The sequence below is a fragment of the Delphinus delphis genome, chromosome 2 (assembly GCF_949987515.2).
Source record: "Delphinus delphis chromosome 2, mDelDel1.2, whole genome shotgun sequence".
NCBI lineage: Eukaryota > Metazoa > Chordata > Mammalia > Artiodactyla > Delphinidae > Delphinus > Delphinus delphis.
Window position 1 is genome coordinate 143,784,440 of NC_082684.1, and position 17,848 is coordinate 143,802,287.

The 17,848-nt window shown below is 34.9% G+C and overlaps 1 protein-coding gene across 1 annotated transcript in view; it reads left to right on the plus strand.

The window, feature by feature from the left end:
• ADAM10 (ADAM metallopeptidase domain 10) overlaps positions 1 to 17,848 on the plus strand; it is a 110,709-nt gene that overhangs the window by 25,653 nt on the left and 67,208 nt on the right. The window contains exons 2-4 of the mRNA XM_060005890.1: positions 2,770 to 2,920; positions 14,467 to 14,585; positions 16,552 to 16,710. Of these exons, the coding sequence (XP_059861873.1) occupies positions 2,770 to 2,920; positions 14,467 to 14,585; positions 16,552 to 16,710 (429 nt within the window). The remainder of the gene's footprint in view (positions 1 to 2,769; positions 2,921 to 14,466; positions 14,586 to 16,551; positions 16,711 to 17,848) is intronic.

Consider the following 17,848-nt stretch of genomic DNA (forward strand, 5'->3'; position numbering starts at 1 on the left):
TGGATTAGAAAAGAAAAGTCTTAAATCAATGGTCTTTACTAAAAAAAGAAGAGTGATTAAACTCAAAGTAAGCAGAAGGAAAAAAAGAAAGATCAAAGTAAAAAATAAAAAAATAGAAAGCAGAAAAATAAGGAAAATCAAAGGAATTACACGTTGGTTCTTCAGAAGATCAGTAAAATCAGTAAATCTCTAGCTATCCTGATCAGGACCAAAGAGTGGAGATACAGATTACCAATATCAGGAATGAGGGAGGTAACATCACTATAGTTTCAAAAGATATAAAAAACATAATGAGGGAATATTATGAACAGCTTTATCTCCATAACTTCAACACCTTAGGTAAAATGGACAAATTCTTACCAAAGGTCACTCAGGAAGTAGATAACCAGATTAGCTGTTTATATATCAAATTGATGTCATTAATAACCTTTCACAAAGAAAATTCCAGGCCAAGATGGCTTCACTGGTGAATTCTATCAAACATTTAAGGAGGAAATAATACCAATTCTACATACATTTGTCTAGAAAATTGAAGAAGAGGTAATACTTTCAAGGTCTTTTTTTTTATACTGATACCAAAACTTGACAAAGACAGTCCAAGAAAACTACAGACCAGTGTCTCTCATGAACATAGATAACAAAAATTCTAAACAAAATTATAGCAAATTGAATCCAACAGTATTATAAAGCATAATATACTATATTCAAGTGGGATTTATATCAGTAATGCAAGGTTGGTTTAACATTAGAAAATGAACAATTTTTTAAAAATTGAAGTATAGTTGATTTGCAATGTTGTGTTAATTTCTGCTATACAGTAAAGTGATTCAGTTATACATACATACACACACACACACACACACACATATACATTCTTTTTTTATTCTTTTCCATTATGGTTTATCACAGGATATTGAATATAGTTCCCTGTGCTATACAGGAGGACCTTGTTGTTTATCTGTTCTCTGTGTAATAGTTTGCATCTGCTAACCCCAAACTCCCACTCCACCCCTCCTCCATCCCCACCCTTGGCAACCACAAGTTTGTTCTCTATGTCTGTGAGTCTATTCTGTTTTGCAGATAAGTTCATTTGTGTCATATTTTAGATTCCACATATAAGTGATACCATATGGTATTTATCTTTCTCTTGCTGACTTACTTCACTTAGTATGATATTCTCTAGTTCCATCCATGTTGCTCCAAATGGCATTATTTTGTTCTTTTTTTATGGCTGAGTTGTAGTCCATTGTATATATGTACCACATCTTCTTTACCCATTCATTTGTTGATGGACATTTAGGTTGTTTCCATGTCTTGGCTATTGTGAATAGTGCTGCTATGAACATAGGGGATGCATGTATCTTTTTTTAAAATTAAATTAAATTTATTTATTTAATTTATTTTTGGCTGCATTGGGTCTTCGTTGCTGCACGTGGGCTTTCTCTAGTTGTGGTGAGTAGGGGCTACTCTTCATTGCAGTGTGTGGGCTTCTCATTGTGGTGGCTTCTCTTGTTGTGGAGCACGGGCTCTAGGCGCACGGGCTTCAGTAGTTGTAGCATGAGGGCTTGGTAGCTGTGGCTCACGGGCTGTAGAGTGCAGGCTCAGTAGTTGTGGAACATGGGCTTAGTTGCTCTGCAGCATGTGGGATCTTCCTGGACCAGGGCTTGAACCCGTGACCCCTGCATTGGCAGGCGGATTCTTAACCACTGTGCCACCAGGGAAGCCTGCATGTATCATTTTGAAATATAGTTTTGTACAGATGTATACCCAGGAGTAAGATTGCTGGATCATATGGTAACTCTATTTTTAGTTTTTTGAGGAACCTCCATACTGTTCTCCATGGTGGCTGCACCAACTTACATTCCTACCATTAGTGTAGGAGGGTTCCTTTTTCTCCACACCCTCTCCAGCATTTATTATTTGTAGACTTTTTAATGATGGCCATTCTGACTGGTGTGAGGTAGTACCTCATTGTAGTTTTGATTTGCACTTCTGTAATAATTAGTGACATTGAGCATCTTTTCATGTGTCTGTTGGCCATCTGTATGTCTTCTTTGGAGAAGTGTCTATTTAGTTCCTCTGCCCATGAAAATCAGTCAATTAATTTTCCATATTAATAAACTAAAAAGAAAGAACCATATAATCATCTCTTTAAAAATTTATTTACTTATTTTTATTACAGTATAGTTGATTTACAATGTTGTGTTAGTTTCAGGTGTACAGCAAAGTGATTCATTTATACATATTTTATATATGTGTATTTTTTCAGATTCTTTTCCCTTATAGGTATAATTCCCTGTGCTATACAGTAGGTCCTTGTTGGTTATCTATTATAATCATCTTAACAGATGCAGAAAGAGTGGGTGACAAAAGTCAACAACTCTTCCTGATAGTTTTTATCAGCAAAGTATTAATAGAAGATAACTTTGTCAACCTGATAAAGGACATCCTAGACAAACCTACGGCTAACATCAAAACTTGTGTGTGTGGTTAAAATTCCCATTATAATAAGTTTTTAGGGACTTTCCTGGCAGTCCAGTGGTTAAGACTCCATGCTTCCACTGCAGGGGGCACAGATTCGATCCCTGGTGGGGGAACTCATATCCTGCATGCCACACGGCATAGCCAAAAAAAAAAAGTATATGAAAATAAAGTACTAGGATTAGTGAAACAGTTTTATATTTATAGATATTTGAATAATCATGGAACCATATTAGAACTAGAATGGGCCACAAGATGACATTAATTTAAATTGTTTATTTTTTATAGGTCAGTATGGAAATCCTTTAAATAAATACATTAGACATTATGAAGGATTATCTTATGATGTGGATTCATTACACCAAAAACACCAGCGTGCCAAAAGAGCGGTTTCACATGAGGACCAGTTTTTACGTCTAGATTTCCATGCTCATGGAAGGTGAGTAAATTTATGCTGACTGTGTCTGAAGTTCCCATGTATTCAATCTATATTAAGAGAAGAAATTTATACCCTTAATTTTCCTTCTCTAATGGAAAGGTCCCCATTTGGAAATTCAGCCTACACTGAAATTTGGTGTATACATTAAAAAATGTTTTCTTTTAAAATGGATTGCCCTTTTTATGTTGTTAAGGAAACAGTCACATTTAAATGTTTTTAGGTTTATGAATCAGATCCTCTGTTGTATTATCAGAGGATGTGTCTTTAAAGAAGAGTCTATGTTTGTGGTTCAGCTAATTTTATGTGTTTTATGGCCTATGTGTCTGTTCTCTGGTGCCGAGAGTGAAGATAGCTAGTTGTAGGCTATTAAGTAAGTCATTTAATTTCTCATTAACTCAATTTTATCAGCTCTAAAATGACAACTTGTAGACAGATGACCTACTGTACTGCTTAATTCTCAGACAGAATTGTTAAGGAATAAAGAACAGGGAGCCAAGGGAGAGAGGTGAAAAAAAAAATCACATTTATTTAGTCCTGTTGTGTTCCAGGTACCGGATGCTTTATATGCATTTTCTTTTTTAATCTCTCTACACCCAAACAAGGTAAATCTTTTTATATCCAAGGAAACTAAGACTCACAGAAGTTAAATAACTTCTTTAAAGTTACGTAGCACAGATTTTACCTGGACCTGGCTGATTCAAGACCCCATATTATTTTTTTCTTTGTCTGTTAGGAGTATTCAGATACAAAATCTTCAAGTATTCTTTGTCAGATTCTCTGCCTTGCCTGCTGTAATGAATAAGTCTATTCCTTTTGTACTTTTTCTACAGTTGTAACCCTGATTTATTATTCACCTCCTAATAGGTTTCCCAGCTTCCATTCCATTTATCATTAAAGCTATACTATGTACTGCTACAAGATGACTCTTCCTTAAATGCTTCCTTTTTCATGTCAGCTTATTGCTCTAAAGTCTTCAATTAATGATTGTTAGCCAGATTTCTTAACTGGGCTTTCAAGATTCTTTGTAAATTAACTCAAGTCTATTCTAAACTTACTTTGTTCCACTTCCCCATATTGTGTCTGTTTCATTCAGAATGAGCTTCTCATTGCTGAATATACCATGTACAGTTTGTTTCCTGTATTATTTATCTTAAATTCTGATCATCTTTTAATACACATTCAAGTTCTACTTCTTTGAAGCTTTATTTACACCTTCCTCTGAACCTTTAAATTACTTACTTGTGCCTTTGGCATTGGTTCAGTATCTCTTCCTTTTCATGGGTGCATTTCTTGTTTATTTTTCTGTAACTGTTTTTTCTTCCTTACAGGCAGACACATGCTACTATTTAGTGTCTGCTATTTGCTCTTATATTATAGACACTCAAGAAAGATTTTAATGGATGAAAAAAATCAGTTAATAAGAATTGCTATGAAACAAAGTATTTTGCACATGGAAATAAATGCATTACTTAACTTAATTTCCATATTACAAAACAATGATCATTATAGAAAAAAGTACTTTCAAGTTATAAAATCTACTTTGTTTTGAAGGAAGAAAAAATTCATTTCAGGATCTGTTCTAGATAAAAATTTTACTGATGGCAAATCATGTAAATTTTTATGACCCTTAACCTCAGAAAAAATTTTAATTACCCATTCTTTATTGGTACCATGAAATAATAAGCAATCATTAAGCCTTCCTAAGTTTTTAGTAACTATCTCAAAGTAAATTTAATGCTGTATTGCAGATATCGTGTGACTGCCAAAAGGAAAAGTTGAGATTCTAGCTGCCTTTGGTTTGGATACCACATTTCTATTACATCATTAGATTTTTATTAGCTCCATTACATAATTCATATTGAACATATGGCAAAACCAAATCCCTACCTCCTTTTGTTTTTTTTGGTACATGTGTGAGCGTAACTGAGAGAGAGTGTACAAGTACACGCTGTTATTTAGTTATTCTGATAGGAGCTGCAAGATGTGCGTAAGTCATTGTATAAGAAGAAAATGTGATATGGTGCTTTACAGATAAAATGCTGTAGGTATTCAAAGGGAGGAGGACTTACTTCTAGCTGAGGCTCTCAGCAAAGGACCTGGACCCAGGAAATCTCATTCTGTGTGTTAGTGATTATCTTAGGTACTTTTAACAGAAATCTGTTTAATTAACTATATACATATACTACATTTTCTAGAATAGATCTGAATTCAGGAATTTAATTTTGTTGTCTCAATTATTATACTTGTATATTCACACTGTCTCAGAGTTTGTGTCCTAAAACATGGTTATTGTAACTATCTTATAACATACCTTAGTTAAAAATGTGATGATCTCATAGTTTTATTTCTCCCTTTCCTTGAAATAGGCCTACAAAAATGACCTTGATAAATATAATTATAGATTTCTTGCTAAGTTTCTTCTCCTTCTCCACCATATACAAAATGTTGGTTTTGGGTACTAGCACAGCCTCTCTAGGGTGTGTGTATGTGTGTGTGTGTATGTGTCTTTCAGTATTAAAATCATTCTTTGTTCTGTTTGTTTTATGCCTAAGCACATGAACACAATTCTTTCAACCTGGCTTCCACGTTTCCTAAATAAGAAAGGGTGGTTCACATCCCATGTTTACAAATATCAGTGTTAAATGAAGGAATGTCGAGATTCTTTAAGCCTAATGTCCATTCTTGAGAATTCCATGAAAAACCATTGCTCTTTTTTTTCCCTTCCAGTTTTATTGAGATATAATTGACATATAGCACTGTACAAATTTAAGATGTATAGCATAATAATTTGACTCATATACATCATGAAGTTAACATTTTTTTTTCTTGTGTGTATATGTATTTTTAAACATTTCCTTCATGTTTTGTTTTCCATTATATACTTTGGACAGTCAACTTTATTTTCTGGTCTTCTCACGACTTTGCTAACTTTACTGCCTTTCATAGATTTGCATTTGAGTAGGAAGCTACTTAGTAAAGAACTTGTGATTTTTATAGGAAGTATAATATATGTATTGAAACAGTCGTAAACTGGGTAGAGAAAGGAGTACTGTGGTGATTTGGAGCCTGAATGGTGTTCCCTTCTGAGTTGGCATGTGTTATCTAGAGATTCTTTTGAGCCTTAGCTTCCTCATTAGTAAAACCTTGAAGTTTGGATGAGATAATGTTTAAGGCCTCTTCCTGCTTTGGAGTTCTACAAAATATATTAGTAACACTCAAGTAACTAAATTAAAAAGAACTCTCAAAACACTGTCTAGTCAGTAATAAACTTTTTTATGCTTCTGTGTTTAATTGTTTAGGTACATAATCAATAAATCAGAAATTGTTTCCATCTAATATGTGATTTGTATATAGTGTAGAAGATACCAAAATTTTATCTAAGTGCAGTATGATGTTTTGGAGTTTTCTTTTTTCTGATTTTGATAAGATAATTATTCCTATAGCCTTAACTGTACATTTACGAACTGTTCATAATAAATGGTCAGATAATTTGATTTGAAGTTTCTTTGCAGTTTGAGACTCAAGTTCTCCCTGCCTCTGAAATGTGAGGGTATCAAGGATGCGGCCCAGGTAACCTGTAAAAGGCATAAGTATTCTCTTTGGGTCCTGACTGGAGCTGGGTTAGTCAGGAAGTGTCTTGGACTTTATCTTTGACGTATCATGAGTAGCGTAGCAGAAACCCAGGATGCTTTTAACTCCATAGACAAACCAGCACACTTTAAGACACAGAAGTGAGAATCTAGGGAGCACAGATAGATGCCAGCTCATAAAGAAGAGCAACAGAATAAATTAGAATTGTGTAAAAATGCTATTGTTATGGATATGGAAAAACAAAATAAAAAAAAATACTGACCTGACACTGAAATCTGTTCCAACAAGATTTGAGCAAGTTTGAGCAAAATTTCCTAAGGGAAAATGGTATTTATTTGTACCTATTTTATGTCAAGTACAGTGCCCTTTAGCATATACTTTGTTTAAGTATATTTCATACCACTCTTGGTCTCAGAAGTGGATTTTCTAGGATATGCAATTCTTAGTTATTGCCTGATTGCCTGATTCCTCGTTAAACACAGAAATTAAAAGCCTAACAAATATGTTTTTTAAAACTCTGAAGGCTACACTGGCTATTTGAATTACTTACTGAAATAAGAAATAGCAACTGAGTTGTGTTCACATTAATTCTGTGTTGAAGAAGTTAAATTGAGAGCTGATGATGGCTCTGAGCTTAGCTTCTTTGATAAGATTTTAACATGAAATACCATTTTTATTTTTCATGTTTTTAAGCACTAACTAGGGTTTATGTAGAAGAGAGGGAATGAGTTTTAAAAAACTGAGCTTCCTCCTGTTTTGAAAAAGGAATGGAAATACGAGTGTAAACGTATTTTTCTTTTGTTTTTTAATTTAATTTATTTAATTAATTTATTTTTGGCTGCCTGTGTCTTTGTTGCTGCACGCGGGCTTTCTCTAGTTGCGGCAAGCGGGGGCTACTCTTTGTTGTGGTGCACTGGCGTCTCATTGTGGTGGCTTCTCTTTGTTGCGGAGCACGGGCTCTAGGCACGCCGGCTTCAGTAGTTGTGGCACGTCGGCTCAGTAGTTTTGGCTCACGGGCTCAGTAGTTGTGGCGCATGGGCTTAGTTGCTCCACGGCGTATGGGATCTTCCCAGACCAGGGGTTGAACCTGTGTCCCCTGCATTGGCAGGCAGATTCTTAACCACTGCGCCACTAGGGAAGTCCCTGCTTCTCCTTACACAGGATAAATTTACTTATTTTTGCTTGAGTTTTAGTTTCACTTTTATCTTCTTTGGGAGCTCTTGAGGAATCTCGTATATGTATTTTTGCTTATTTGAGGTAATCTATCTACCTCAGGGCCATCAGTAAAGCCTGGAACTGTGTTTTTCAAACTGTAGAACCCTAGAATTTCTTTGGAGGTTGCCTCAGGTTCTTCCCAGTGGGCCGCAGGTGGGCTGACTCTGCCCTTTCCCCTTCTACCAACCTGTTCTATTTTATCCTTTTTTTTTTGGAGGAGGTGGATAGTGGCTTCTTTAAGATAATTTGAAAAAGGACTTTGCTGTTTCAAAAAGTATACTAGTGGAAGTAAACTAGATATTTGACTCATAGTAATATTTGCTGTTAATACTGGCAACTTGTCTTACAAAAATAGTTTGAATGGAGAGTCTGTCAAGCATCTTTATTAAGAAGAAGGTGAATGTTACAAGGAAAAGAATACCTAGAAATGTCAGGGATGGCTATTAAGTACTGTTTTATTTCTAGGAATCACTATCCAGGTCTACCATAAACCTGTTCCATTTAGACTCAGTAGACCCGTCTGGGACTGCTGGATTACAGACATACTTGGAAGCAAGGTTTTTGCTCTCAGGTTTCTTCCCCCTGTTACCAAGGTACTTGATTAGTCGAGGCTTTTTGTCCTAATATGACTTCAGTTCAAGGGATGCACCTTTAACTATTGCTGTTTTCTTCTGAGAGTCAGGGCCATATTATCTTTAGCCTAAATAGCTATCATATGGGAAAAGGCAACTTCTTTTCACTTTATATTCTTACTGTTCTAATATATAGAATGGTACCTCTTTAATATAGAAGTATATGATCAACCAAAAACTTAAAGAATCATATCCTAGCATAATTTATTTTGTTGTTCTGTACCACAGGTGGTTCTGGTACCTCTGTTTGTTTGTTTAGTTTAGATTTAGAGTGCTTTTCTCAAGCCTTAGAGGGGAAAACCAACTACTATTACCACATGGTACAACTGCATTTTCAAAGCACTGAGGCCAGAGATTTGGAATCTGTTTCCTGTATTTTTTCAAATTGCTGTCATTTGTTAGTTGATTTTGCCCTCCTATAATTTTACTCTATTCTTTATAACTTTACTATATGCCACTAAGGAAAGAATTATAATAGAACTACTATAATCAAGATGAGAGACAAAATACTATTGATTCATAGAATCAACATAGTGATTAAATCTAACAGTAGGAAAATATTCCCAGTGCAAATGATGTTCCTTATACAGAGCATCTTCCTCCTCAGAGGAAATCTAAAGTTTATCTTTGATGACAGTATACTATATTATAACAATAAAAAAAAAGAGGGCTTCCCTGGTGGTGCAGTGGTTGAGAATCTGCCTGCCAATGCAGGGCCACAGGTTCGAGCCCTGGTCTGGGAAGATCCCACATGCCACGGAGCAACTGGGCCCGTGAGCCACAACTACTGAGCCTGCGCGTCTGGAGCCTGTGCTCCGCAACAAGAGAGGCTGTGATAGTGAGAGGCCCACGCACCGCGATGAAGAGTGGCCCCCGCTTGCCACAACTAGAGGAAGCCCTCGCACAGAAACGAAGACCCAACACAGCCAAAAAAAAAAAAAAATATATATATATATATATATATATATACACATATAAAAAAAGAGAACTAAACTTACTGAAAGAAACATAGTAAAACGGGATTAATAATCAAAGGGAACTTCTTATGGTGGTGTTGTAAAGTAGAATTTTCAGTGAAATTCAAATAAGGTTATATTTTCACTTCTGTGTCTTACTTGCATTTGTTCAAATTTTAAAAGGTGACTTGGTGAAGACTGATAATATTACATACATTAAGACTGCTACAACACTCAGCATGTATTAGCTTGACTGCTTCCGGCACATGCTTGAGAGGCATTCGTGGTGTGATTGAAAGCAAGATGCAGCAACCAAATACTAGAGTTCTAGTCCTAATTCTAGTCTTGTGACCTGAGTCATGACCTTTGATAAAAATATTCATCGTGCTTCCTTAGCAATGTTACTGTGAGGACGGGATGCAGTAATATGTGTGAAAGTGCTCTGAAAACTGTAAACCTATATAAATTTAAGAAGAATGTTATAATCTCATCATTATCATCACAATACTACTATCTCAACCAGTTCTCTAGGGGCTTTTACCGCTAGGAAGGGTATCTCTGCCTGCACAATTTTATTTTATACCCTAGTTTTGGGGAATACAATGATTTTTTTTAAAAATGTTTATTTATTTATTTGGTTGCGCTGAGTCTTAGTTGCAGCTCGTGGGCTCCTTAGTTGCAGCTCACCAGCTCCTTAATTGGCGCACGTGGGCTCCTTTAGTTGCAGCAGGTGGACTCCTTAGTTGCGGCATGCAGGCTCTTTAGTTGTGGCATGTGAACTCTTAGTTGTGGCATGCATGTGGGATGTAGTTCCCTGACCAGGGATCAAACCTGGCCCCCTGCAATGGGAGTGTGGAGTCTTAACCACTGTGCCACCAGGTAAGTCCCAGTACAATGATTTTTAAACATTTATTTATTTTTATGGTGGAAAAATAACATGTAACTTACTATTTTAATCATTTTTAAGTGTACAATTCAGTGGCATTAGGTACATTCAAAGTGTTGTCTAACTATCACCGTGATTCATTTTTAGAGCTTTTTGATTATACCAAACAGAAACAATAACTTCCAATTCTGCCCTCCTACCAGCCCTTGGTAACCTGTGTTCTACCTTCTATCTCTAGGAATTTGCCTATTCTATGTCCTGCATAACTAGAGTCATATAATATGTGGCCTTTTGCGTCTGACTCCTTTCACTTAGCATAATGTTTCTAATGTTCATCTGTGTTGTAGTGTATCCGAATTTCATTCCTTTTTAAGGCTGAATAATCCATTGTATGTATATACCACTCATATGTACATCTTTTTTTTTTTTGGCCGCACTATTCGGCTTATGGGATCTTAGTTCCCTGACCGGGGATTGAACCTGGGCCCTTGGCCGTGAAAGCGCGGAGCCCTAACCACTGGACCACCAGGGAATTCCCCATACATACATCTTGAAATCCATATGTTGATGAATATTAGAATTTTTTCTGTCTTTTGGCTATTATGAATAATGCTGCCACACACACTGGTGTACAGGTATCTGAGTCCCTGATTTCCATTCCTTTGGGTGTATACATAGAAGTAGAATTGCTGGATCATATGGTAATTCTGTTTAACTTTTTGAGGAACCACCAAACTGTTTTCCCAAAATACAGTGATTTTTATAAGGTAGTGTTCACTGTAGTTATTCTGACCTTTGAGCCAAAAGTTTAAGCAATTAAAGAATCAGGTTGGGACTTCCCTGGTTGTGCAGTGGTTAAGAGTCCTCCTGCCAGTGCAGGGGACATGGGTTCGAGCCCTGGTCTGGGAAGATCCCACATGCTGCGGAGCAAGTAAGCCCATGTGCCACACTACTGAGCCTGCGCTCTAGAGCCCGTGAGCCACAACAACTGAGCCCGTGAGCCACAACTATTGAAGCCCGTGCGCCTAGAGCCCGTGCTCTGCAACAAGAGAAGCCACTGCAATGAGAAGCCCGCGTACCACAACAAGGAGTAGCCGCCACTCACTGCAACTAGAGAAAGCCCACGCACAGCAACAAAGATCCAATGCAGCCAAAAAAATAAATAAATAAAATAAAAAGAATCAGGTTATGTTTTCAGATGATTTTTTGTTCAAGGCTTGTTGAGAAATTGGGAAGGTAGGATGTGTTCATCAGCTAATTATTATTATTACTTTATAATGTGTTGTCTGACAGGACTATTGCAAAGAATTTGCAATTTATATAAATATTAAAATAGTGTAAAGATATGAACTATCAAACAGATGGTAGTGGAATTAAAATTACAGAACTGGTATCCAATGACTTAGTTAATGGAATAATATACCCAGCTTCTGATTATTCCTTTGTAGTTGATCTGTTTCATGGATTGTGACGGAGTTTAATTCAGTCTGGCTTCTTCTACCATTTACCTGCCTTCCAGGCTCACCCTTGTTCCATTCCTTCTTTGTTTATATATGTTTCAGATGCACATTAATTTTGATATTAATAGAGCAGTGCATCTTGGGGGTATGATGTAAATTTGATTTTTTTGTTTTATTATCTATGTTGCTTCTTGACTGTGCATAATTGAAAACTGATTTTATATGTGGTTTCAATCCAATTTAAATCAATAGTGAGAATAATGTTTTGTATATATGAGATGATTTTCTTATGAAATCAATATCAAGATTAGAAGGGGCCTACTTCAAGTGTTCTTAAATTCTCTCTGTTACAACATCCCTCTAGGATTGCTATCTGCATAGACACGTAAAGTGATATAAAACTATTGTTTTGAGTAGGGATTGCAGCATAGATTGTTCTCATATTGAACTTAAATGTCCTTTCTGAAGCTTTTACCATTTTGGGGGAGGGAGATATAGAGTACTAATGCTGCTGCTTATAATGGATTTAAGGTAAAACAGTTTTGCTGAATAATAAATCCTGAATGACAAGCATATTAAGCCCTTGGATTTTTACTGTTTAACAAAGATGCTCTTTTAGAGGTGGTATTTATATAGTAAATTAAAAGTGTATATAATGATAAATTAATGATTTTCCAAAATGTGATCCTTTAAAAAATAATGTGTGTATTTATACTCACCTTTCAAGAATTTCATGTCTGTTAGTTGGTTAAAAGGAATTTTATGAAAAGGATATACAATAAGAATTCAGGAAAGATTCCTGTTTGTTTAGGATTGTCTTTTTTTGACTTTTTGGAGTTCCCATTTAGAAGATGTGTTTGGCTTTGTTGATTACTTGCTGCAGTAGATTGGAACGTTAAGGTTCTAAGGATGTCTTTCCTAGCCTACAGTCCTTGCCACAGTAGTTGGGAAGCCCTAGGAGTTTTTTGGTGAGAGGTTTAGGCAAGTGGAAATGAATGCAGCTGCAAAATAAAAGGTTGCCAATACAGGAAATTAAGGGAAAAAGATAAAATAGTGTTCAGAAAGGGTGACACTCTATGAAGGTAATGGTTATTATACCCAACTGTTGACCCCTATTCACTTGAAAAATGATTTGATTTTTTTCTTTAAAATCAACATTATTGAAGTATAATTTACATAAAATATATTCATTTCAAGTGTATAGTTTGAGTTAAGTTTTGACAAATGTATACACTTGTGAACCACCATTCAAATCAAGGTGTAGAACATTTCCATCAGAGCAAAAAATTCCTTCATTCCCTTTTGCTCTTAGTCTCTCCATCCCAGGCAACTACTAACCTGCTTTCTGTCTCTAGAGATAGATTTTGCATATTCTAGAATTACATATATATGGAATTATATATACTGTGTGCATCCTTTTGTGTTTTATAAAAGTACCTATTTTTAGTAGTTTGATGATTTTATTGCTGAATAGTTTGCTACTGTATGAATAAGCCACAACCTTTTTCTCTCTTTACTTGCTGATAGACATTTAGGTTATTTCCAGGTTTGGGCTATTATGAATAAAGCTGCTTTGGACATTTGTGTCCAGTTGTTTGTGTGGACATATATTTTATATTTTCATTTCTCTTGGTATAGAATTGTGGGTCATAGGGTTTTTGTATGTTTACGTTTATAAGAAACAGCCAGTTTTCCAAAGTGATTATACCATTTTTTACCTCCGCCAGCAATGTGTCAGAGTTCAAATTATTCCACATCCTACTAACATTTGGGGGTTGGCTAATTAAAGACTTCAGTTCATATTCACTGAGTAGAAGTTGTGTTATATGCAGACTATGGCAGTTATAAAGGAGACTTGATACAGTTTTTAAAGTTAGGTAGTGATAGCTACTTTACTACCCTTTACATCTCCTTTGTGCCAGGTACTGTGTTAATGACTTTACATACGTTATAATCTCTAATCCTTAAAATTGTTCTAGAAAATAGAATGTGTTATCTTCATTTAATGGACAGGAATCCTGGGCTAGCAAGGATTTACTAGGCTTAAGATTTTGATTCTGAGTTTGATTCTAAAACCCTAGATTTCTTTATTTAATTTTATTTCAGTATTTTGGTCTTTCCTTTTCCTTTATAGAGGACAGTTAGAATGAGTATAATTTCAGCTAATATCATGGTCCTTTGGGTTTGGGATCTCCAAATTGAACTGAGAAAGGTCTAAAAAGAATTAGAAGAAGATGCCCCAGGGAAAAATAAAGGAGTTGTAAAGTTTCCTGTGTATGTGTGTCTGTCTTTCTGTATGTGTGTGTCTGTGTGTGAAAGAAAGAGCATGCATACTTGCTTGTCTGAAAAGAGATGTTAAGTATCTAATTAATGGCACTTCCTTATGTATTCTCTTATCTGAGTTGTGAATTATAGGGGAAAATGGAAAAGCTGTGGAATTACTAGAGAGGGGAGACAGGTAGTGGTGAATTAACAGTAATTGGGTCAAGAAGCTTGCTTTTATCTTCAAGTAACTTAGTTGCTGTTGGAATGATCTTGTTTCACCATGTGAGAATCAGTCTGTAGGCATTTATTTTTTTAATATATCCCTAGATGATTACTGTTTAATTGTATGTGAGTTGTATCACAGTTTTAGGTTGAATTTCAGAGCAGAATTTTTATAAGAAAATCTTAGCCAGTTATTTCCCAAATAGACAAATTGTGTGAAACAATCCACATTTTGCAGCTTTTTTTTAATTTAAAAAAATCATTGTTTAAATTTGGATCCTTTTAATTTCATTTTTTTCCTTTCCTACCCTGTTTGCAGACATTTCAACCTACGAATGAAGAGGGACACTTCTCTTTTTAGTGATGAATTTAGGGTGGAAACATCAAATACGATACTTGATTATGATACCTCTCATATTTACACTGGACATATTTATGGTGAGTTGAACCTTAAAAGAACCGTGTTTAATTTTTTTCTATACAAGGAAATATATGCATTTTGAAGTATAGGCAAATATTTCAGAAAGATGGGATAAATCCTGGGGAGATTTGAGTGTATTGTGAAGAGCAATGGGCTTTGAAGAATGAAGTAATTCTTCGATCAACCTTTACATATATGTTTAGTATTGAATTATGCAGCGTCTGACTTCTGAAAGGTATGAAGTTTTGACTCTCATTACCTCCAAACTATTAGGTTTTTTAAAAAATTTTAATGATTTATATAATTTTCTGATCTTCCAAGCAAGGAATTAACAGTAACTTAACTATGTTTTATAACGAACTGTAAAGATTATCTTAATAGCCAAAAATAATGTGACAAAGTCATTCATAGGAAAATCCTCCCAGGGCCTTCCTTCCTCTGGATCTATTTGCTTTTTGTTCACAATTCTAATGAATTTCTCTTACTACACCAGATTTAAAAAGGTATCAGGGAGATGGGGGGCACACTTATTAGCGCGATAGAAAATTACATCTGTCAGCTTAGTAATGTAGGGAGAACAGAACAATTGATGGAAGTCGTAAAAAAGTTAAAAAAGCAAAGTCTTCTGTAGGTATTAAGGGCAAAATATCATTGAGTTATAACTGTACGTTAATAAATACTCAAGATGATCCTATTTATTAAGAGTTATTAAAGTTAACTGAAAGTTAAATTTTATTTCTACATATTAGAGAGATTTCCATTCAAAATCCTGACTTGAAAAATTAAATGCTTTGAGAAAGGTTTCTTATTTTTTTTTTATGATGATCGGTAAATGAGACATTTCCGTACTTAAAATTTCTTATTTGTAGATCAAGCATAGTTAAACAATTAAAAGTTTTTTTGTATTCTTATAATTCTTTAATGGAAAAGGAAAGTGTTTTTCCATAGGTCGAAATTTCTAATGTTAGATTATAGTTTTCTGTTATTTTCTTGATCATTTATCTTGCTGGGCAAGTAACTTAGTAGTCTCCCAGCACCCGCCCCCGCCCCCTTTCTTTTTGGTAGGTGATAGTCAAAAAGCGTACAAGACTAAATGAGTTTGCAGGTAAACATCATATCATTTAAAATACAAATGTCTTGGACTCAGCTTCAGTCTATGATTAACTTAAAGTCAACTAATTACTGTTAATCTACAACTTAGAAATTGCAGAAAGCCTGATTTTTGTTTTAATGAGAAATTTTTGAATGGCAAATTTAACTTTTAAATTAAAGCCCTCACCTAACTACCCACCTCTTCTTATCATTTGATGTTTGGTACTCAGCTTTTCTTTATGACTGTATTAAAAAACAAAACTACCTTTTTTCTTATAATTTTCTTTCCCTAAAGAAGTATAATTGATGGGATACTATCATGAACCTTTTTCCAATATCTCAGAAAGAATTATTGGCATATTTTGTTCAAATTGCTTCTGAAATATTTAATACTGTCTTATTTTTAAAATGTATTTATAAAACCTACTGGTGGTAAGGAAGCTAAAAGGTTCGTGCAGAATATATTAGGTGGGAAAGGAACTTTTTTTCTTATGGCAATTAGAGTAGAATTTCAAAAGATACTTTAACATCTTTATTTTGAAAGTGTATATTTTATCAGTGTATCTGCTTGCCTCTAAGTTTATTTAAGTCATTTTTTTGAGTGACTATTGCATGCATGCCAGGCACTGTGCTAGGTTCTGGGAATTTGATTGTCAGCAAGACAGATGTTCCATTTTTCATTGTTGTTACTATATATATACTGTATATATTTTAACTAAGTTCCAGTTGTTGTTCACATTCAGGTTGATACGTTTCATGTGAAAATTAATTTCCCCGGTAAATTTGTATTTAGTTTTTTTCTCAATACATAAGAATGGCTTTATAAAGGAGAATGAATTTAACATTCATGTGCAAATCAAATTTTTAAGAGTTTGTGGCTTTCATTAATAGGTGAAGAAGGAAGTTTTAGCCATGGGTCTGTTGTTGATGGAAGATTTGAAGGATTCATTCAGACTCGTGGTGGCACATTTTATGTTGAGCCAGCAGAGAGATATATTAAAGACCGCACTCTGCCATTTCACTCTGTCATTTATCATGAAGATGATATTAGTAAGTACTTAAATTTTGCAAAGAGTATATAAATAGTTAAAACTATGTGGAGACAAATGAAACCTGAGCTGTTTTCTTTCCTAAGCTGTTAATCAGGCTAGAAAATAGTTTCACAACTAAAATCTCAATTAAAGAATGGATCTATATCGTTGAGACAATATCATTGTCAGTCTGTGCTGGTACTACTTTGTTGATATGCTACAACCAATTCTATTTGAACTATGAGTCAACCAACTCCGATTGAACTGGAAATTCTATATTGTGGTATCATCCAGTCATTTAATGCTGTAACACCTTTGTGTGTGTGGCCTACTGAAGCATCATCTTCTTATGTAAATTTCAGTGTGGATATTTGCATAGTATTTAAAGAATATTTTAGATATTTTTGTAATTTTTAAGCCTTTTGAGTATTTCTTTTTGGAATCTTGAAATGACTTCCGCTTGGTAAGACTTCAGATTTATCTTTATGGATTTTGTTCTCGACCGTGGTCTTTGTATGATGGTAATTTGTTGGGAGAGTTCTTTTTCTGTGTTTTAAGAATAGAAAATGTATTTAGACTTCCCCTTTTCATTCTACCATTGTCTGTATATCCATAGTCATTTAATCACGAGAATGCTGTAATAAAATGACCCAGAAATGCATTCCTCTAATTCACAGGCCTCTTGAATACTCATATTTTATTTTTGACTGTAGTAAGAGTAGTCTATCAATTTTTGCCTATTTTCCTTATTTGGCAGCTTCCAGGCTTCATTTTCCTTTCTACATATAGAAATTTGTTGTCAGTAATTTCGTTCTCACCCCTGGTAATGTACTGGAAAGTGTTAACCATGTCGACTTCTTGCTTTATCAGCTCTGACCGTTTCTGTATTTAAGTCTCTCCAACTTGCTTGTCATCTCTAATGCTCGATTACTATAGAAAATAGCATAATTATTCTAGATAGAATACATTTATGATTTTGGCTATTTGTTAAATTCGTTAATGCTACTTGTGCACATTTTTGCTCATCCCTATTTGATTCCTTTTCCAATTTCCCCTCCTGGTATTTTAGACTCTCCTCAAGCTCCAAGCTACAGTCTTCCTTCACAAGCTAGAGTATGAATTCCTTTCTTTCTGCCAGTAGAATTATCATCTACTTC